Here is a 22,609-nt window from a genome sequence, read left to right on the forward strand (position 1 = left end):
GTTACCTGATATTTTAAATGATAAAAGTCATCTTAATGGATATAAGAGATTTATTGATCAATATTCACCTGCAAACACTGACCTCTAAATCAAACCACAGTGATAAGTTTACTAATCAAGGCAGATTAACAAAAGTAACAAAAGAGTTTCCCCTCTGGGATCAATAAAGTATTTCTGATTCTGATTAACCCTAATAATAATAATTCATCAACACCAAGGGAATTCACAGCAAATAAAGATATTAAAAGTTAAAAATGTCATAACTTTGTAATAATTCTTTAAAGCAGTTTAGCATCTTTCCACTGAACAGTCAGCTACAACTATATCTGCTGAAGTATACAGTCATTTTTTGTAAAAAAAAAACATGTATTTGCTCTTATTTAAGTAGTTGATGTGACTGTAATACCAGTGCTAATTTCTGGTCACAGCCAGTGTCAGAGGCTGAAAACCAAAGAACCACTTCAGGTTTGTTTTAAGTGAACTTTCCCTTTAAGCAGGGAGGTCAATGCGGACACAACTGAATAAATATTTCAGTTGATTGAAGGAAGGGCAAGGAAATTAAATATTAACAGACAAACAGATTATGAGCTAAAGCCTGAATGTGTGTTCAATACTGTAATTATATGACAGTACTTTGAACTGTGCTTCTGATTAGTGGTCGGCAAAAGAGAATTCACATTTGATAAGATACAGAAACTGATAAAGATACAGTAAATGGAGGGTTTGAAGTTTCTCATAAACAAAGAATTGCTTGACTCAAACAAAAGGTAAACATCTCTGTTTACTTTTAAAAGTCATCTTTACAGAGTAATGGGGAGATCTATGCAGTGCAGGTGTAAACACTGAATACTAAATTCTTCTGCATATACATCAGTACTTCTAAATGTTGCATTTTTGCACACTTCCAAACGTTACTTAATGTACTGAGACAACCAATTAATTATAAGGGTGTGTTAGAGCAGCCTGGTCGTTGGCCAACTTCTTTTAGGTGACAGCAGTGTACTATGTCAACACAACGTTTCCTAAGAACAGACATCAGTGTTAAATCTAAAAAAACCCCCATATATTTACAAATAGCAAGAATTCCAGTGCATATTTTGTCCCACTGCAGACTCTGCCCTCAATAAATCACCCACCTTACCCAGCTTTCAGTGTTTGCTCTGCCCTCTATTAAGCATTTCTATGTTAGTATTTGCTTTTAGAACTTGAAATGACATCCCTAAAATCACAAGCTACCATTTCCTCAAAAGGGGGAAACAGACAGGAGGACAAGATCATGTGAGTAAACCTACAATACAATAAGAAAATCACTTCATAAGATGTCTACCAATTATTCACAACATCATTAAACCTTTCCCTGATTGACTTACTTTATCCTGCATATAGCTATAATGAGTTATAATCATTTTAGATTTAAAGCTGTGATAACTGTTTTACAAGGGATTATCTCAGCACCAATCAAAAGTGAGGGGGAAAAAAACCCTCATGGTATTGCTTACATTTCTATGGTAACATGCCAGGCACGTGAAATGTCAATAAATTTTGGGCGGGAATAGCAGTCTTAGAATGTAGCTACAGCCAACAATCAATGTTAGTCCAGGTTTGAGTGCATGAGAAAAAAAGATCGTGAGTCAGTTCTCACACTCAAAATGTACATCAGAGCTCCTCACAGAGGCAATATCTACCAGTTTTGCTAATTATTAATAGAAAATTACTTTCAAGATGAAAGAGATCATCGAAGTTATAGCACTTTTCCTAGGTTTTGTAGGCTGGATAACAATTTTCATATCACTACAAGATCAGTATTGGAAAGAATCCACCCAAGATGGCAGCGTAATTATAACCGCCACAATCTATGAGAACCTCTGGATGTCTTGTGCTAGTGATTCAACAGGGATCTATGACTGTCGTGACTTTCCATCCCTTTTTGCTCTCCCAGGTAAGTAAAAGTAGAAGTAGTAATTGTATAGTAGCCTATTTATGATCATAATCCTATACATTAGATCCTAGAAACGTCACTTAATTTGTATATGCTGTTAAAAAAAATATAATTGTGACTGTTATTAGTAATAAATAACAATTTGCTTGGGCTTCTATTAATATTTTTCAAATGATAAATTATGCTTTCAGTTTTATTCTGATGATTCAGCTTCATGTAATAGTGTCAGTAACGTCATACTGTGAGAAATGCGGCTTTATATTTTTTAATTGAGGCACGTACTTTTCTTCTTAGAGAGTCTAAATTATCATGAACTATACATACAGAATCAGACAGCCCATTCTTAACAAAAAGAAAAATAATATACATACACAATGCAATGCATGGCCTGTAATCTACAGGGGTTTGACAAAAAGCAGCAGCTATGCAATCCAATCCAATAGCTCGATAAAATTTGCGAAGCTTGAAAAGTTTGTTAAGATACGAGGAGTTGATAAGAGGAGTTCAAATACACTTTCTGAACATTTCTAAAGCCTAATTGATTACATTATATTTTAGGTATACACAATAAAAAGAGATAGTCTCAAAAACCTTACAAACATTATTACAGGGCTATAAGATCATCATTACATTGTACAGGTGCTTCTTTTTACATGGTATCTTTAATTGTATCCCTTGCATTCAATGCAAGTCAAGCTGTTCTTCTGTAATGGTACTTCATTGTTCTCTGTGTACTCCTAAAAAATATGATGTAATCCAGTACAAAACCACTAAAACCATGTCTTTACAAATGTCCTTTAAGTCAAACAGTGACTTAAAGTAGTTAAGTCAAACTGTTCTTAGCAGGCACAGCGCCAGGATTTCAATTTTGGATGGGCCAAAGTAATTTTGGCTGGGCATTAAGTTAATACCATTTGCCTTGTTTAATGGTTTCCCACTGGCTGTCTGGCTAAAACAGAAATGACTGATATCATGCTGTGGAAGGCAACTAGCATGTCTGGTTGATTATGACACTTTTTTAATCTTTTTCTAAAACATTTTCAATGCAGAGCTTATTATTTTCCACGACAGTTTGTGGGTCTATTTATTACAAGTGGGTATATTGCTCAAATTGTGCAAAAATTAAACATAGTAGGCTGTATCTACCATGTTTATTTTTTGCTGTTGCTTGTGTACTGTAGACCAATACATCTATTCATTTAGAACACTGACATTTGAATTCTATTTAACGAAATACCATCTTGTTTGGATGATCTGGCTGGATTATAATGAATATAAATTGATAGCAGGGAGAGAGAGAGAGATGGACTGCTGGGTGATCTAGATGGACTTAACAAGAGAGAGTGCGGCGCACTGCGCTGTCAATATATAACTTGGCTCAACAGAAATGGTGAAAAACCAAATCCTTTAATTACAGGTGATGTATATATTTACAATTCTCATAGACACATTGACTTATTTATTTCTTTGACTTTTAATATTCTTAATCAAATATCTCATAAACAACAAGAGAAAATCAAGCTCAGAATAAAGGCTAACAAACCGTGAAACACATTCACATGCTATAAAATTGGAATTGCAATTGGATTATGGACTTCCTGACAAACAGACCACAGCTTGTTAGGTCAGGCCACAACTGCTCCACCACCATCACACTCAACACTGGCGTACCACAGGGCTGTGTGCTGAGCCCCTTCCTCTACTCCCTCTTCACACTCGACGGCAGGCCTGTGCATGGATCTAACGGCATCATCAAGTTTGCAGACGATACTAGATACTACTACGGTGATCTGTCTCATCTGCAACAACGATGAGACTGCCTACAGGGAGGAGGTCCAGCACCTGGCCACATGGTAAACAGACAATAACTTGCTCTTTCAACACCACAACTGAGATGCAACACCTCCAAGACAAAGGAGCTCATCGAGGACTTCAGGAAGGAGAGAGGAGGCACACATGACCCCATCCACATTAACGGGATGGCTGTTCCTGGGGACCCATATTTCAGAGAGCCTGTCCTGGACCACCAACACCACCTGCCTGGTCAAGAAGGCTCACCAGCGCCTCTTCTTCCTGAGGACACTGAAGAAGAACCAACTGTCCTCAGCTATCCTGGTGAACTTCTATCACTGCACAGTAGAGAGCATCCTAACCAACTGTGTCACAGTCTGGTATGGGAACTGCTCTGCTGCAGAGCGCAAGGCACTGGAGCGGGATTCCACAGTCCCCTCATATACGTTAACTTAAATGCTGCTATATTGATATTGTTTTTGCTACATGTACCACATGTTCATTTGCACTACTGGACTATTTATTTATACATATACTGCATCATTTGCACTCCAGTACTATGTACTGAATACTGCAATAACTCATCTATTGCACTGTTAACTATTTCCATAAATTGCACTACTTTATATTCATTGCACTACTGTTCTGCCCAGTCCAATTCATTATTGTACATATCCATCAGTATACTTCTGTTTATAGTAATGCCATCTGTATATAATGTCCATAGTACCACTTGTAAAATATTTTCATAATACTGCTCTATTGTTTATGCACACACTTTATATCCTGCACTTGCTTATTGCACTTCTGGTTAGACCTAAACTGCATTTCGCACTTCATTTGTACATGTGTAATGACAATAAAGTTGAATCTAATCTAAAATCTAAAAAACCCCAACCACTCTCCTCCCACACAAACGCACCTCACTACCCAAAACTTAAACTGACCAGCGGCGGCTGGCCTGCGGGCGATGGAGAAATCGCCCACAGGAGGTGGGTCTGAGTAGCAGTTCAGCCAAAGATATGAACGTATAACATAAAATTTAGCCAATCAGCGTCCTCAAATCTAATCCAAAAAGGGCAATTATTTTATCTAGATTGAGTCTATGAGAGTGACAATGCACATAGATTGCATTTTAAAAGGTGCTCCTGAGGATGGCTTTGAACACCCCCCTTATGTCCAACCATAACAGAAGCACCATCAAATCACCATCATCAAAAACACACAAGTTTAGGATCAACTCAAAAGATGCCACAACTTTGATACATTTTTTGGCAATGGCCTCCACTGTCATCTCCCCTGTATCCAATTGCTCCTTCACAGATCCCATGTACACATATCTTAAACAGACAGACACCAATTCCCTTTTTGATATGTCCTTACATTTGTCAGGTAGTATTGCATAGAAATTTCCTTCTGATCCATGCAGTTCCTTTTTTATGCATCGTAGCAGCCAAGTGGATGCAGCATTTAGCAAGTCATTTGGGGTTTCACGTCATGATTGACAGCTGAGCTCTGCTTGTCATTGAGTCGGCTGGGTGTATGGGCGGGACCTCAATACTGCGGCTTATACAGTCTATGCTCCAACTCCGATCACCCCTGCGCAGACTCTGGCTCCAAATGACGTCAAAAGTGCAAGATGGCTGCTCCTGTAGCCAGGATATTTTGGTTTCATTACAATCTATGGGAGGAAGTGGAGATGCATCGTCCATCCTTATATACAGTCTATGGTGGGGGGTGATGTCCTGCGGTAGGTAATGTCACAGAAGGCCCCACTCATAAAATGCACCAACTTCACAGATACCAAATCTCACACAAACAAAATTGAAAACTTGGCAGCCCTGTTGTAAGTGTGACTATGTCTACAGATGTTAGTAAGCAGGTTTGAAGGGCTTGAGTTGGGTCAACATTTGGAGTCTTTGAAAAGGTTCAATAGAGTTGAGAATAATAGGGGAAACATAAGTCATTTATTTGTAGTTTTTTGTAGTATCTTAGATCAGGGGTTGGTAGGAATTGGTCTGGCACACTGAGACTTTGGGGCCAACAAATCCACACAGTGGTTGTGCAGCTTGGAGAGTCAGCATTTGTATAAAATGTTTCTCTCTCAGGTTTAACTCTACACGGGTTGGACAGAAGAAACAAGGAATGCGATAGTGGAAGTTTTTACCGTTTTCCTGGGGCTTCAGGGCTGGCTGATGGTTGGGGTTGCCCTTCCAAATAGATACTGGAAGGTCTCCTCAGTGGATGGCAACGTTATCACCATGTAGCACACTGAAACAGTTATTATATATTTCATGTTGATTTTATAATGTCAGTGTGTCCAGTTAAATTAATTTGATTTAATTGTTGTACTTACCCTTTATAAAGAAAGCGCTATCCCTTTAAGAGAGTCAGGTAAAACATACTGTAGGTGAGCTGAAAAAAAAGTATGCTTGTATTGAACTGTGGGCATTTTCTGTCATTAAACTGTACAACATACATTTAGGTCAGTCCGAAGCAAGTTTTAAGCCAGAAAAAGTGTTTTTGTTGAGAATATGGCACTGCTGTGCACAACGAAGGCAGCCGAGCTTGTGTGTCATGTTGGCCAGCAACAGCAACCAGCTTGTCAGTGCAGCAGTTTAGACCCGCACGGATGGAAACAAAACAGACTTGCTTTCTTCAAGCTGTGAGTAACCTAAGGACTGAATAAACATGGAAAGTGAGTGGGAATTGTTACTGACCGATGTTCCTGATTTACCTGGAAAGTGAGGAAATTACAGGTTTAGAAGATACATCACTGTCAGTGCTTTTAGCCACTAATGATTTCATAGACAACTTGGGAAAAGAGACTGATGGCGTTGGTGGTATGGAGGTTTTTATTGGACTTTATTATTTGAAGAGAAGCTCAATGCTGGTAATAAAGTAATCTCTGAGGCCCTCCAGGACCTCACCACACGTTGCTAGTCTCAGCCAAGCAAAGACAAATAGAGAGGAAGACAAACAGCCTAAAACAAAGCAGAATGACTCTGGTAATGCTAAACGAAACCCAAAAAAGTGTTGAGTGTGAAAAGGAAAACCAGAGGGAAAATGCACACACGGTTACAAGTGTGGCAGTAGTAAACATTGGGCTATTGGCTGTCGTAAAAGAGTGGGGTGCAAAAGTCTTGTTCAGTGTAACCTTGGAGGAGTCCCTACTACAGTGTTATGGGATACAGGACCACAAGTGTCTATTGTTGATTTAGATTGGAAAAAGACACACTTACCAGATGTTGAGATTCGATCAGTGAAAGAGCTCAGTGAAGACAAAGCCACCATCTCAGTTGTGGTTGAAACTTGTAGATGCTGTAAAGAGTGTTAAGGAAAAGGCCACACCTGTAGTATCTGAGACACAAACTAAAAAATGGAAATTTGAGCAAAAATGACCAAGTGAAACCATCTCAGGAAACAACAGTGGAAAGTGTAATGGAAGAAAACCTGAACAACTCTGGGATCCACCAGTTGACCTCTCCCACTTAACAACAGAGCAGCAACACAAGGTGAGGCAGATGCTGAGGGAAGAGAGTGAGGTCTTTGCTAGGGATAATTGGGACACTGGATGCATTCCTGATCTGCAGATGGCAATACGTCTTAAGGATGACATCCCAGTTACAAAGACATGCAATGCCATCCCCCATCATCTATATCAGGAAGTAAAAAAACACATACAGGACTTACTCAGCAGAGGATGGATCCAGAAGTCAACCTCTTCTTAGTCATCACCAGTAATGATTTTAAGGAAAAAGGACTCTTAATTGGATTATGTAGATTATGTGAATTATCGACAGCTAAATGAAAAGACACATCCTGATCAACACCCCATCCCAAGAATTCAAGAAATCTTGGAGAATCTTGGAGGAAATTCATGATTCACTTTGCTTGAGCAAGGTAAAGCATATCATCAGGGCTTTGTCAGTGAGCATGCACCACCTTCATCCCTCCCTGGGGATTCTATGAGTGGCTCCGGATCCCCTTTGGACTGACAAAGGCTCCAGCTGCGTTCCAGCGGTATATGGAGGGCTGCCTTGGAGACCTCAGAGAGGAGGTGTGTGTGCCTTGATGACATTTTGTTTAGTAAGGAGATTGACCTCCATGTGGAGAATGTGAGGAAGGTGCTGCAGAGGCAAAAAGACTGGAATCAAACTCAGACTTCTTCAAAAGAGTCTGTTAAGTTGGTCATGTCATCTCTGAGGAAGGATATCAGATGAAACCGATAGAGGTAGAGGCTGTTCAAGCTCTGAAAAAAACAAAATCAAGAACAGTCAGAGGTGAGATCCCTGGTTAGCTTCTTGGGCTACTACAGATAATTTACTGATTGCTGATTTTTCAAGGATGGCTAAGCCTCTTTATGAGTTACTGTCCCACCCAAAGACTGAGAAGAAACAGACAAAGAAGGGTCAAAGCTGTCGCTCTCCCCAACTGCCTCCATCTCAGCCAGTGGAGTGGACAGTACTACATCAGAAAGCATATGAGGAAGGTCTTGGAGCTGTCTTGTATCAGTGTCAGGGAGGTGCACTGAGAGTCATAGGATAAGGATCGCGGACACTCACTCCAGCAGATCTCTTTCATGCCCCTCACTTCACAGTGTACAGCGACGATAACCCCCTGACGTACGTGATGAAGACTGCAAAACTAAACACTGTGGGGCATCGTTGGATGTCAGAGTTAGCAGATTTCTGCTTCATTCTAAAGTTAAGAACAGGAACTGTTAACCGTGATGCAGACTTCCTATCCCATCAGCCAGCAGAAATGGACAAAATAACCAGTGTAAACCAGACGACATTGCAGCAGTTGGAGAAGGACTGCTAGCTCAATACTTACTGGATTTCAGACATTACATGTAATGTAGATGTGCTATCTGAACTGACCACTGCACATGAAATCAAAGTCCAACCAATACCAGTCGAAGCTATTCAGGCAGGTCAAAGAGAAGATGAGGTGATAAGCAGAGTAATCATTCTAAAACAACAGAACGAACACCTGAGATACAAAGATAAGATCAAAGAGCCAACGACAGTGAAACATCTTCTGAGGGAGTGGCCCCGCCTTTATTTGGATAAGGATGGAATCTTGCGGCGCAAGACAACCTCTCAAACCCAGCTTGTGGTTCCTGTAAAATTCAAGTCACTGATTTATCAGCAACTATTTAAGGAGATAGGCCATATAGGAGCTGACACAATGATATATTTAGCCAGAGAGAGATTCTTTTGCCCAAAAATGGAAGAAGAAATTTAACATTATGTGACGAAGGTGTGCCGTCAAAACAAACAGAAAAACAAGGACACCTCTGCAAACCATAACAACATCAGCCCCTTTTGAAATGATCTCCATAGATTATCTGCATCTAGAGAGCAGCAAGGGTGGTGTGGAATATATTCTGGTGGTAGTAGACCCACTTTACGAAATTTGCGCAGGCTTATGCAACACCAAACAAGTCTGGCAAAACAGCTTCACGAAGATCTTTGATGACTTTATACTGACATTCAGCTTCCAGGCCAAAATTCACCATGACCAGGGAAGGGAATCTGAAAACGAGTTGTTTAAGAAACTACAAAGCTACAGCGGGATAAAGCATTCTAGGATAACACCATATCATCCCCAGTGGAAGAGACAAAAACCTAACTGGAAGGACTATTTGAATAAAGTGGTTCATGCATATAACTCCTCTGTCCACAAATCAACAGGATTATCCCATTTTTTCCCGCTGTTTGGGAGAGAGCCTACTTTGCCCATTGAGCTGATGTTTCCTAGAGAGCAAGCAAGTCCACAGTCTCATGCAGGATATGCTGAGAAATGGAGAGGGTCAATGCAGGAAGCATATAACATTGCACAGGAAAACATGAGAAAAGCTAGTGAAAGAGGACAAAAAAGTACAACCAGAGAGAATGGATTTCTGTTCTTGAACCTGGAGACCATGTACTGATCCAGAACCTATCTGAAAGAGGAGGACCAGAAAGATATGTGCTTACTGGGAAAACAAAGTACATGTAGTCAAAGAAAGAGGAACGAACAGTCCAGTGTATGTTGTGAAACATTTGGATGGAGAAAGTAGAGAGAGAATCCTACACAGAAATCTGCTGTTACCTTGTTGATGGACAGAGCACCAAACACCTGAAATAAAGAAATAAGAACCATAATAAAGAAAAGAATGCTCAAAAACCAAGAGCTAAGCCTCAAGTTTCCCTTGGGGACTCTAAGAGTTCAAGCGGAAGAATATGCTGTGTGGGTGCCTGGACAGAGTCAAAATGCTCACCTTAACCCGCATGCCCCAGTCTTCAAGCCCACAGCAAGATAACATTCCTTAGTAGGAACTCAGGCCAAAAGATTCAGAAAGAAAGGAGCCAGCCACAAGATGGAGAGGATACTACTCAGGATGGAGGTCAAGCAGAGGAGATTAGACGACAGGAGGAGGGCATGCAGGAGCAGGAGATGAATCAGAGTCATCACTCAGATTCTGAAGACCAAGAACCAGAACCACCGGTGTATGAGGACAATGCTGTGTCTTCAGATGATGACCATGAATCTGAGAGGGCCAGACGGTCTACAAGGGTACGTCAACCAAGATGTGGCTTTACAAATGATGAATTAGGGAAACTTAGTATTACTTAATCCTTACTTATCCTACCAATGTACCAATGGATTAAAATAATACCACAAACCAGGAGAAGAAATTGTTAGCTATCAATCCTGCAGTCATGCTGTTGTAGTCACCAGATGTGTAGTTCTTGATATATTTGTGATCATTTAACTGTATACTAGACAGTACTCATCTAATGGTGTTCAAAAGTGTCATCTTGAGGTTAAAACAGGTGTTGATAAGAAAAAGGTTTTGCCAACATTTTATTCTTGTTTTAGGGGAGGGTGTAGTACACTGAAACAGTTATTTTATATTTATTATTATTATTTATATTTTGCCGCGGCTCAAATTGCCATGAGCTGGAATGGGCTAGAAACACGAAACCTGGCCTAATAACTGGAAATGATAAGCATGTGCTTCCACAGAAATATGGGCCCAATTGGCCACATGGTGGCGCTGTAATTAAGGCCCAAAAATGCAATTTTGAACAGGCCACGCCCCTCACACCATAAGTCCGAATGACTTGAAATTTTTCTCACAAGTTCAGCTCAATGTGCTCTAGAAAAAACATTAATTAAATATTGTAACCCCAGATTCTATGAGTATAGGTGCAGCCCTCTAAGGCTATCGCTAGTGGGTTTATCCCTCACGTGCGCCCACCTGTTGTGTGGGCCCCACCTGGGTCTCACCTTGTGTATAAATTGGACTGAGACTAGACAATTGGCTCCCAAAATAACTTTTTCTTCAGCTATTTAAAGAGCCAGTGAGGCCCAGAACTTAGAGGACTGCGCCTACACTCATAGACGGAGGAGGGAAGAAACCATCTAAGGTTATCACTCTCAATCTGAAGGAGCCAGATATGCTTTTAGGTGTAGGCGATTAGGGCGCAAAACAGCTGAGCTGCCATCTCCTTGGATCCTAAGACATGATGGAGCCACAGAGAGAGCAGATAGAGTACTAAATCTTTTTGCAGGCGTTTCACCAGAGGGTGGCTAAACACCGATCTGTCTGTAATTGGAGGAATGACAGCGTGTGAGACAGGTGACACGCAGTGAGATCCAGGCTCTTTTCTACACACCAACGCTGGAAAGCAGTCCATTTGGCTGTGTAAGACGTTCTGGTAGACATGGCTCGCGTGTTCTGAATAGTGCACATGATGTCCTGAGAGACCCAGCCTCTCTAAACGTTACCGTTCAGCGGCCAAATCTGCAGGTGCTGGCCTATCACTCGGTAATTCCTGATCGCTCCCCCTGCCTGAGAGAGCGTGCCGCTGCTGGCACAGAAACCACGATGCGATCAGTGGGACGGGTGGGAAAGCCACGACCGATGTGTGAACACGTCCAGTCCCAGTGGAGGGTTATCTCGTGTGCTCAGAGAGAACCAGAGAGTGCACTGTGCATTTCCGCACGCCACAAAGATATCCACCTTTGCTCTGCCAAACCTGATCCAAATCTGGGTGATCAGGTCAGGATGGAGGCACCAGTCTCCCTGTCGAGGACCCTCCCTCGACATAATATCCGCTCCTCTGTTCAACTCACCAGGAATGTACACTGCTCTGATGGAGAGTAAGTGTGTGTGCGCCCAGTGCAGCAGCTGTCTGGCTATGTTTAGAAGCTGTGCTGAACACACGCCTCCCTGGCGATTTATGTAGGCTGCTGTCACTTTGTTGTCTGTGCGAATCAGCACGTGCTGATTCTGCAGCAACAGAGCAAAGTGCTGGATTACTTTCCACACAGTGAGGAGTTCCAGCACATTTATGTGGAGAGACATGCAAGCTGTCCTCCCACCACCCATGTCAGACACGTTCCTCCCCACCCTGAGAGAGATGCGTCTGTTAACACTGAGATGTGTGACGTAACTCTGCCTAGAGGGACTCCCGCTGCCAGGGTGTGAGGATTTCTCCAGTAGGCTAAATCGGAACCTGAGGGAGGGAGGAATGGACACCATGCATCTGTGCTGACGCACGGGATTGATGCGCAGGCAAATGAACCATCTCTGTAGCCGTCTCATGTGGAGGAGGCCCAGGGGAATCACCACGTGACCCATGCCGAGCAGCTGCATGACAGTGAGAGCTGTGACAACACTGTGAGGCGTGACACAACGGAGGAGAGCCGTCAAAGCTTCCGTACTCTGTTGTGAGAGCCGCGCTCTCATGCGGGCTGAGTTCAATTCCACTCCCAGGTAAATGACGCACTGGGAGGGGAGAGAAGAGCTCTTTATACAGTTCATTGTGAAGCCCAAGCTCGACAGATGTGTCACCAGTGTCACTGTCTGTAATGCAGCTTTCTCCCTGGAACGAGCCAGCAAAAGCAGTTCGTCCAAATAAAACAATACTCTCATCTCTCTCCTGCATAATGGCTCCAAAGCCATCTCCAGCCATCTGGTGAAAGTGCATGGAGCCAGGGAGTAACCGAACAGCAGACGGTATTGATACTGAATTCCCTGGAATGAGAAGCGCAGGAATATCCTATGTTTCGGGATGATAGAGATGTGGAAATACTCGTCTTTCAGGTCTATGGATGTGAACCAGTCGCCCTGGTGAACATATTCCACCCGTCTTTTTGGGAACCAGAAAATAGCGGGAGTAAAATCCCTGATTTTCCTCTCCCTGCGGGACCCTAGAGTTAAAATTTTACATCATGAGTTCCTGCAGCTCTGATTGGAAAGTGAGGCAATATTCCTGGGATGACAGGATCGTTTCCTGTATCCCATTGAACTGCAGTGTGTAACCTCTGCTGATCAGCCTGCTCATCCAGCTGTCCATGAAGCATATGCACTGCCACTCTGAGTAATGCTCTGAAAGCGGGCGCACATGCATTTGGTGCACTGTGGTTGCCATGGAGGCGAGCCGAGCTAGACCCGTTGTTGCGTGTGTCGGGGTGTTTTCCCATGCAACCCATGGGTGGTTGGAGGCTGCATTACGCACAGGCTCACAGCTGAGCGCGGCTGGGAAGGTGGTGCACTGTGGCAGCAGTGTCAAGATGTCGCCGTTTAGGAGGCAGAGGCTTGAAAACGTGACACCAAGGTGAGTCGATACTCTCAAACACTGTAGGGCGAGGAGAGGAGACACTGAGTGCGGACAGAGGTGTGTGTGCTCACGAGCATTCTATCAGAAAGACAATGTGTGAAGGAAGCCTCTGAGTGTGTGACAGAGGAAGAGTGCTGCTTAAATGTCATGAGTCCGTGCTGCCTATTAACTGAAAGGTTAAAGACTGCCGGCTTACACTGTGTGGGAGATGTGTGCTCCGTAAAGCCCTCTACCTTGGTGATGGGGGAGTAGGTAGAAACCGGAGCCTTCAGGTTCCTGGGATCTGCCGCAGCTCCTTCTTGATATTTCCTGACTGCAGGAAAACGGCTGAGGGATGTTGCCAGACATCTCATCTGGAGGGGCGGTCTCCTGTGCCGGCGGGACGGCGGGGTCTCTGTGGGCAGCTGCCCTCCCGATGATGTCAGGCAGCTCCCGCAGTAGACTGCCTATCGCTGGCAGGGCATTGGAGGTGGGTGTGCCAGTGGTGGGCCACCGCCGAGCTCCGGCTCCTCCGGTGGGGGGAGGGAAAGGAGGGATTTGTACAGTATAAAAAGATGATGCAGATGCCTGTCTTCAGTTGTGGTGCCGGGCTTGGGTTTATCTCTTGTGAAAGAATAAACTTTAATTGCATCGAACTCTGACTGTCTCCGGTTATTCTTTTTGGGTGCTTTGTGACTCTTAATTCATTGATTGGAGTGTTGGGAAGGGGTCCAGACTTAATCTCTGGCCTGACCTGGTCCCTGACCCCCTACACTTCATAAACTGAAAAAAAAGGTATGCTTGTAACTGTGGGCATTTTCTGTTATTAAACTGTTGCTAAAACAAAGATGGACGTGTTTTTGGCAGTTCATTTTGAGAGTGCAACAACCACATCAACCATCTATGAAAACCTATGGATGTCCTGTGCAACTGACTCTACAGGAGTTCACAACAGCCGGGATTTCCATCCTTGCTTGCACTTAATGGTATGTGGCCAAGACAGAATTGTTTTATTAGTACTGATGACTACTTATCAGGCTTAAATGATAATCCACCCACTCAAGCAATCAGATTTTGAAGACGGTGACGTAGCAAACAATAAAGACTTTACTCTTCAAGCAACTTAGCATAAAGTTGTGTAGGGAAAATTTGCTTTTGTAACATAGCACTTAAACAAAAACAAAAATGACATTTTAGTTCATCTCCAATGTGTAAAGGGGTGACAGTGTTATGTACAATAAAACAGTTTGACCCTAAAAGATTCACAATGAATTCATCTGAACAGTGGAGAAATGGCTGTTCTTATTTGCCATTGTTTTCCTTGATCTAGATGGGACCTTAGTATACCTTTAAAAGCCTATCAGGAGAGTTCTACTGTACTGGCTGTAATCGGTAGTAAAGAGGGGTGACATAAGATATGATAAGATGAGAGGATAGGCAAGCGCAACCCCAGTGAACCCAGACAAATAGATAAAAAACTGATTTCTAAGAACTAATATTAATTCCAATTTGTTGGAGCCTTTTAACTACTTTGGACAAACTACCTGTTTAGGTATCAATTTAAATATATAAATGTAAACATTTACCATGAACATTTACCAAAGTGATACAGTAGACAAGAATTGTATATCACATGAAACTGGATGTCCAGCCCTAGTTTTGAGCCCTAAGTGATGCACTGGCGGCCTTACTAATTTCACATGCCTCTTCTGGCATCATGGTGTTTGAAAAAGCGGCTAGCTTAGTCAATGAGAAGGTCAGCAGGGAGATGTTATTTGCTGCCACTGATGCCTGAAAGGCGCACTGGTGAGAGTGGTCCGCTAGCTGCGCTGTCAGCTGATCTCTAACGGAGGGCAGGGTTGGTCACCGTCCTGCGATTGTGCTGGCCTGCGTCACCCCGAAAAAGGCCGTGAGGTTGGGCTCCAGAGGGGGAACGTAAAGCACTCTATCTTGGTGATGGGCGAGTACATAGAAACCGGAGCCTTCAGGTTCCTGAATGCAGGAAAACGTGAGCCTTCAGGTTCCTGATTGCAGGAAAACGTGGCCAGATCGGGTCCCGTCTGGTCAGCTGAGCCAGAGGGATGTTGCTAGACATCTCATCTGGAAGGGTGGTCTCCTGTGCCGGCGGGACGGCGAGGTCTCTGTGGGCAACTGCCCTACTGATGATGTTTGGCAGCTCCCGCAGTAGACTGCCTATCGCTGGCAGGGCGGTGGATGTGGAGAAGGGGACCCCAGGGTCCCCTGGGTGTGCCACTGGTGGGGCACTGCCGAGCTCCGGCTCCTCAAGAGGGAGGAGGGGAGCTAGGGGTGACCCAGAGGGAGATATGCGGAAGGACAGGGCAGAATCGTCCGAATCCAGCCCTTCCACTGGGTCAAGCAGATTCAGAACCTTGGAAACGGGGTAGTCTGGAAACCAGCCAGTCTCCCTCAGCCAAGGCAGCGAAAGTGTCCACTCTGCGCTGCTTCTCGGCCTGAGGAAGGAGAGCACAGAAGGGGCATGACGCTTGCAGAGTGAGTGCCAGGCCGGCGTGCTCCGGACCCAGGCACAACTCACAGCAACTGTGAAGGTCGAAGCTCATAATGTAGCCCGTCTGGCAGGCTGGGCACACGCAGATGACTTCCTTGGAGGACATTCTTCTTTAGATTTCTCAGTGCTTGTGGCGGTGCTGAAGAAAAATGGGAGCCGATAGTCCGGTCTCAGTCCAATTTATACACAACGTGAGACTGAGGTGGGGCCCACACAACAGGTGGCCGTGGACTAAAGTTTTTTCAGTGCTGTGCGTGTGCGCGAGGGAAAAACCCACTAGCGATAACATTAGAGGGCAGAGTCTATAAAAAATAAAGCCCTCTTGGACCACTAAGGTCCGCCTAACTCGATTTTCCGCCATTTTGAATTTTTTGAAAAATACATTTTTGACATTTCCTCCTAAATCGTACATCCGATTGCTACCAAATTTTTGGTGGATCATCATTGCATGAAGCTTATCAAAAGTTGTACAAAGCTTGTTGATATCTTATTTAGTTTTCAAGATATTGACCACTTAACTGCAACAGGGGCGTGGCTCAGCACATAAATAGACCCCAGTTGTCAACCGTTTGGCCACTCCTCACAAAACTTACAGGATATGTCCACATAAGAACCTGAAACATGCCCTGAAAGTTTCCTTCAAATCAACTGCTAGGGGGCACTACAAGGGCAAACAATGTGCGTGGCATAACATGCATCAGAAATTGTTTGTTTTCTTCATTCTATTTGTGAAAATGCAAAAAAGAGTGATTGAACTGCTTTTTTTCACATCTAGGCCACATTTGACCAGGTCTATATTTCATGTTGATTTTATAATGTCAATGTGTCCAGTTAAATTAATTAGATTTATGTAAGTCATTTAGTTAATTCATGTTTTTATCATTGCAAGGTTAAAATAATACTTACCCTAATACTTAATTACTGTGGAGGAAAAAACCTGTTGTACTTACGCTTTAAAAAGAAAGCAATATCCCTTTAAGAGAGTCAGGAAAAACAAGCTGTGGGTGACATAGTTTAATCGCATTTGCATGACATTATTAATCCTCCATAGAAATGCTATATATTATATAATAGTAGGTAGGAACACCCCCAGAAGGAGGGATTTGTACAGTATAAAAAGATGATGCAGATGCCTGTCTTCAGTTCTGGTGCCGGTGCTGGGCTTGGGTTTATCTCTTGTGAAAGAATAAACTCTAATTGCATCAAACTCCAGACCGTCTCCAGTTATTCTGTTTGAGTGCTTTGTGACTCTTAATTCATTGGTTGGAGTGTTGGGAAGGGGTCCAGACTTAATTTCTGGCCTGACCTGGTCCCTGACCCTCTACACTTCATAAACTGAAAAAAAGGTATGCTTGTATTGAACTGTGGGCATTTTCTGTTATTAAACTGTTGCTAAAACAAAGATGGACGTGTTTTTGGCAGTTCATTTTGAGAGTGCAACAACCACATCAACCATCTATGAAAACCTATGGATGTCCTGTGCAACTGACTCTACAGGAGTTCACAACAGCCGGGATTTCCATCCTTGCTTGCACTTAATGGTATGTGGCCGAGACAGAATTGTTTTATTAATACTGATGACTACTTATCAGGCTTAAATGATAATCCACCCACTCAAGCAATCAGATTTTGAAGACGGTGACGTAGCAAACAATAAAGACTTTACTCTTCAAGCAACTTAGCATAAAATTGTGTAGGGAAAATTTGCTTTTGTAACATAGCACTTAAACAAAAACAAAAAAAATGACATTTTAGTTCATCTCCAATGTGTAAAGGGGTGACAGTGTTATGTACAATAAAACTGTTTGACCCTAAAAGATTCACAATGAATTCATCTGAACAGTGGAGAAATGGCTGTTCTTATTTGCCACTGTTTTCCTTGATCTAGATGGAACCTTAGTGTACCTTTAAAAGCCTATCAGGAGAGTTCTACTGTACTGGCTGTAATCGGTAGTAAAGAGGGGTAATATAAGATATGATAAGATTAGAGGATAGGCAAGCACAACCCCAGTGAACCCAGACAAATAGATAAAAAACTGATTTCTAAGAACTAATATTAATTCCAATTAATCCTGTTAACTACTTTGGACAAACTACCTGTTTAGGTATCAATTTAAATATATAAATGTAAACATTTACCATGAACATTTACCAAAGTGATACAATAGACAAGAATTGTATATCACATGAAACTGGATGTCCAGCCCTAGTTTTGAGCCTAGTTTTTGTCAGGCCCTCATCTCATCCCAGGCACAAACATACTTTCCAATTCACACATAGATATTTATGTTTTGTTAAAATGGGCCTTCAGCCAACTGAGGACTCGCTCACTGAAACTACAGAGGTGTATACACTGTAGGTGTGTATATATTTTATCCTTTTGAAAATGCTGGATGTTTGGATAGATTGAAGAAAATATTTCTGGTTTGGTGATGTGGCTGTTGTATTTTGTACAGGCTTTGTCCTCAACCCATGTCAGTAAAGCCTGTTAGAGGGTTCTGCCTGTGCTCATAGAACCAGGGTTACTATTAGTGAGCTTGTAGGGGGCTCGCACCTGCATGAACGATAGTTTTGTCTTGTTGTAACAGTGAACGTGATCTCTGTAGTTAAAGCACACATTTTTTTAACACAATAAGAAAAATGTGACACTTGCTTTAACTAATGCAACTACGCATTTGATTTGTTTCAGTGCTTATACTACAAATATATTGATTTATCTGTATATGGAACACGTTATTGGAAATAAATATATGATATACAGCAGGTAAAATAAGTATTGAACACGTCACCATTTTTCTCAGTAAATATATTTCTAAAGATGTTGGTAACAAGTCATGAAATCCACACATGCAAAGAAATCAAACCATAGATGTCCATAAATTAAGTTATGTGTTATAATGTTAAATGACAGGGAAAAAGTATTGAACACATGAAGAAAGGCAGGTGCAAAAAGGCATGGAAAGCCAAGACAATCAGTAATTAGAAAGCAATCCTGCCCCTTGTCAGTGCAAATTAATATCAACTGGTTCAGTCCCAACTGACCACTACTCATGATGTGTAAAAGCAAAAAGCTCTCGAAAGACCATCGCAACCTTATTGTTGCAAAACATACTGATGGCATTGGTTACAGAAGGATTTCAAAACTTCTGAATGTTACAGTGAGCACTGTTGGGGCCATAATCCGGAAATGGAAAGAACATCATTTTACCATAAACCGCCCACGACCAGGTGCTCCTCGCAAGACAGAGGAGTGAAAGAATTATCAGAAGAGTTGTTCAAGAGCCAAGGACCACTTGTGGACAGCTTCAGAAGGACCTGGAATTAGCAGGTACAATTGTTTCAAAGAAAACGATAAGTAATGCACTCAACCACTATGGCCTGTATGCACGCTCACCACGCAAGACTCCATTACTGAAGAAAAAGCATGTTGAAGCTTGTTTAAAGTTTGCTGCACAACATTTGGACAACCCTGTGAAATACTGGGAGAATATAGTCTGGTCAGATGAGACCAAAATTGAACTCTTTGGATGCCATAATACACTCCATGTTTGGAGGAGAAATGGCACTGCACATCACCCCCAAAACACCATACCAACAGTGAAGTTTGGAGGTGGAAACATCATGGTGTGGGGCTGTTTTTCAGCATATGGTACTGGCAAACTTCATATAATTGAAGGAAGGATGAATGGGAAAATGTACAGAGACATTCTTGATAAAAATCTGCTGCCATCTACCAGGATGATGAAGATGAAACAAGGGTGGACATTTCAGCAAGACAATGATCCCAAACACACAGCCAAGGAAACTCTCAACTGGTTTCAGAGAAAGAAAATAAAGCTGCTAGAATGGCCCAGCCAATCACCTGACTTGAATCCAATTGAAAATCTATGGAAAGAACTAAAGATCAGAGTTCATATAAGAGGCTCACGGAACCTTCAAGATTTGAAGACTGTGTGGAAGAAGGGGCCAAAATCACACTTCAGAAATGCATGCAACTTGTTTCTCCATACAGGAGCCGTCTTGAAGCAGTCAATACCAACAAAGGCTTTTGTACGAAGTATTAAATGAATTTCAGTAAGTGTGTCAAAACTTTTTCCCTGTCATGTAACATTATAACACATAACTTAATTTATGGACATCTATGGTTTGATTTATTTGCATGTGTGGATTGCATGAGTTGTTACCAACAGCTAGTGAAAATTTCCTGTCAATAGCACCTTTAGAAATATATTTACTGACAAAAAGTGACGTGTTCAATACTTATTTTACCTGCTGTATATGTTTGTTTTTTTTTGTTTGTTTTTTTTGTTTGCACACAGGGTACATTCTGGCCTCCCGGACACTCATGATCGTTGCCATTGTGTTTGGGACGTTTGGGCTTGTGGCTACTCTCGCAGGAATGCAGTGCTCAAAAATAGGAGGAGAAAACTACGTCCTGAAGGGGAGGATCGCTGCAATTGGAGGAGTGTTTTTTTTACTACAGGGTAAAGACACAGGGATGGATGTTACGGCCATGTAATAAAAATAAAAAAAACATGAGAAAATGTTTGGTCAGAAGTAACTTCAAATGTCTTGTGTACTTTAAAATGACTTGTCCAGTCTCCAGGAGCATATCTGACAACATTAAAAAAATAGTCTCTTTATCTTACATCTAATTGATTTAAGATAGAGACTATATTTTGTTTAACCTCATCTTAACATAAATCACCCAGAAAGGTAAATCATGTCTTGTATTCCAAATTCTACAGAAGACAAGCTATCAGAAAATGCGTTACCAGTTCAAAAGGTTATCCCTACTCTAACAAACCTGCAATGCACAAAAGCCACAAGGTATTTGGATTGTGAGAATAGGTCACACTATGTAAAAAAAAAAAGTGGTGCAGGGAGAGGAGAAAATTACTCTTGCTATTTATTTCAGTTTAATTTTAAAGACTTTTAAATAATGCTATTGTATTTATTTTTATTTTATTTACATAGTAATCATATTCTATTAAGATATAACTTGTAGAGTGGTTGTAAAGGGGTAGTCACAGTTGTTAGCAGGTACCTTTGTTTCATATGACGGGCCTCGTAAATCATCTTATAATATTGCATGACATGGATTTAGCCCCATTAGGACTGACATTCGCAGTATTACTCCTAACTATCATTTTACTATCTAAAAACTCCTTTCAAACCCTGAAAAGGGTTTTGACCGTGTTCATCTTATCTTATCTGTGTGTGTTGTTTGCATAGAAAAAACATCCCACTTGTCTATAATAAACAGTGTTTTGTGTTTTTTGTAGGGATTTGCACCATGATTGCTATATCTTGGTATGCAGCCAACATCACACAGCAGTTCTTTGACCAGTTTTATCCAGGGATAAAGTAAGTCAATACAATCTGCATCAGTATTCAGTATTGAATTAAAGGAAGCAGAACAATAGCTGAATGGCACAAAGTGTGGTTGTTGTTTACCGTGGACTCAATAATACGTCACAAAGTACAATATAATGTTAAATGGTATTGTATTACAGGTATGAGTTTGGAGAGGGCTTGTATATCGGCTGGTCTTCAGCCATACTTGCCATTTGTGGAGGTTCATGCCTGATGTGTGCTTGCCAAGTCAAAACACCAAATGAAAAAATGTGAGTATGTGAAACATTTGATATGAATTTACTGGGCATAGTAGAATTGGTGCATATTCTCCTAACTGAAAAACGTCTTTTGTGTTTTAGACCATATCCATACGAGCCATCCTCCAGAGGACACGTGCTATCAACTGCGGAAACATCTCAGTCTGTCCCGAGCAACTATGGAAGAAATGTGTATGTCTGAGAAGTTGTTGTGTAGGAGGGAAAGCTGGCTGGGTTGGAGTCAGTTCACCAGATTGACAGCGTTTTTTATTCTGAATGCACTATGAGAGGGCAGCATTTACAGTGGAAAACACCTAAAGACTCATGATCACATATAGTAGTTTAAGAGCAGTAACTTTGGTTTGATTTGGGGATTTATTGGCTTTATCCAGTCTAAACCTTATTCTGATACTTGCTGTATAATTTGTAAAACCTTTTTATGCCTTATTACTTTTCCTTTCCTTTATTTTAAAGATTACTAAAGGATGAATTGATTGTAAGAAAAAAATGCAAGAAATCTAATGAATATACCATGAAAAATCGGATCCTCTGACCTTTGGGGACATACTACTTTGACAACAATATTTTAAAGGTTTTAAGACTTAAAAAAAGTCTGTTTATGACTTTAAAATTCTAACTAGGAACACATGGCAATCAGAAAGCATTTAATCCTCAAATCACATTAAGCAGTTTTACAATTGTGTTCAAGTTCATAAAGTTTTTGTTAGTATATCAAGTGTAATCATTTATTTTCTGGTCGAGAAAGACGAGAGTTGCACCCCTTCCACAAAACACAACATCTTGTGGCTGTGCTACATATTCAGAACAATCCTGTCACTGGGTGAATACCCATCCAATTTGTTAATCTGCAAAAAGGTTAAAAGCTCAAAAAGCTCTCCTCTCTGAAAAATTAGATGGCAGTTCCAGAAATTTCTGCAATCTACTTGATAAATAATTTGTGGTCTTCAAGAAAATAAAGCTCTTCAGTAAAAGTATTTAATATCTATCAAAATATTTCCATAATAAGGAGTAAATCTGATTCTATGAGTTTTGACCGCGCAAAAGTCAAGAAGGAAATTTGTAATTTTAACTTGCATTTGTAACCATTAATAGCTGGTGTACTGTGATTATATACTGG

The 22,609-nt window shown here is 41.6% G+C and overlaps 1 protein-coding gene across 1 annotated transcript; it reads left to right on the top strand.

The window, feature by feature from the left end:
* Nucleotides 1-142: 142 nt before the first annotated feature.
* cldn15b (claudin 15b) lies at nucleotides 143-22,201 on the top strand. The gene is made up of 5 exons (XM_044223795.1): nucleotides 143-1,939; nucleotides 20,176-20,340; nucleotides 21,142-21,223; nucleotides 21,373-21,483; nucleotides 21,574-22,201. The coding sequence occupies exons 1-5, from the start codon at nucleotides 1,723-1,725 to the stop codon at nucleotides 21,671-21,673; spliced, it is 675 nt and encodes a 224-aa protein (XP_044079730.1). The 5' UTR covers nucleotides 143-1,722; the 3' UTR covers nucleotides 21,674-22,201.
* Nucleotides 22,202-22,609: the final 408 nt, after the last annotated feature.

This window comes from Siniperca chuatsi, linkage group LG14 (genome assembly GCF_020085105.1).
Source record: "Siniperca chuatsi isolate FFG_IHB_CAS linkage group LG14, ASM2008510v1, whole genome shotgun sequence".
In the NCBI taxonomy this organism is placed as follows: domain Eukaryota; kingdom Metazoa; phylum Chordata; class Actinopteri; order Centrarchiformes; family Sinipercidae; genus Siniperca; species Siniperca chuatsi.

Coding starts and splice junctions, on each gene's coding strand:
- cldn15b (XM_044223795.1), top strand. CDS start 1,723: ATGAAAGAGATCATCGAAGTTATAGCACTTTTCCTAGGTTTTGTAGGC. Junction 1,940..20,175: donor ATCCCTTTTTGCTCTCCCAG/GTAAGTAAAAGT, acceptor GTTTGCACACAG/GGTACATTCTGGCCTCCCGG. Junction 20,341..21,141: donor AGTGTTTTTTTTACTACAGG/GTAAAGACACAG, acceptor TGTTTTTTGTAG/GGATTTGCACCATGATTGCT.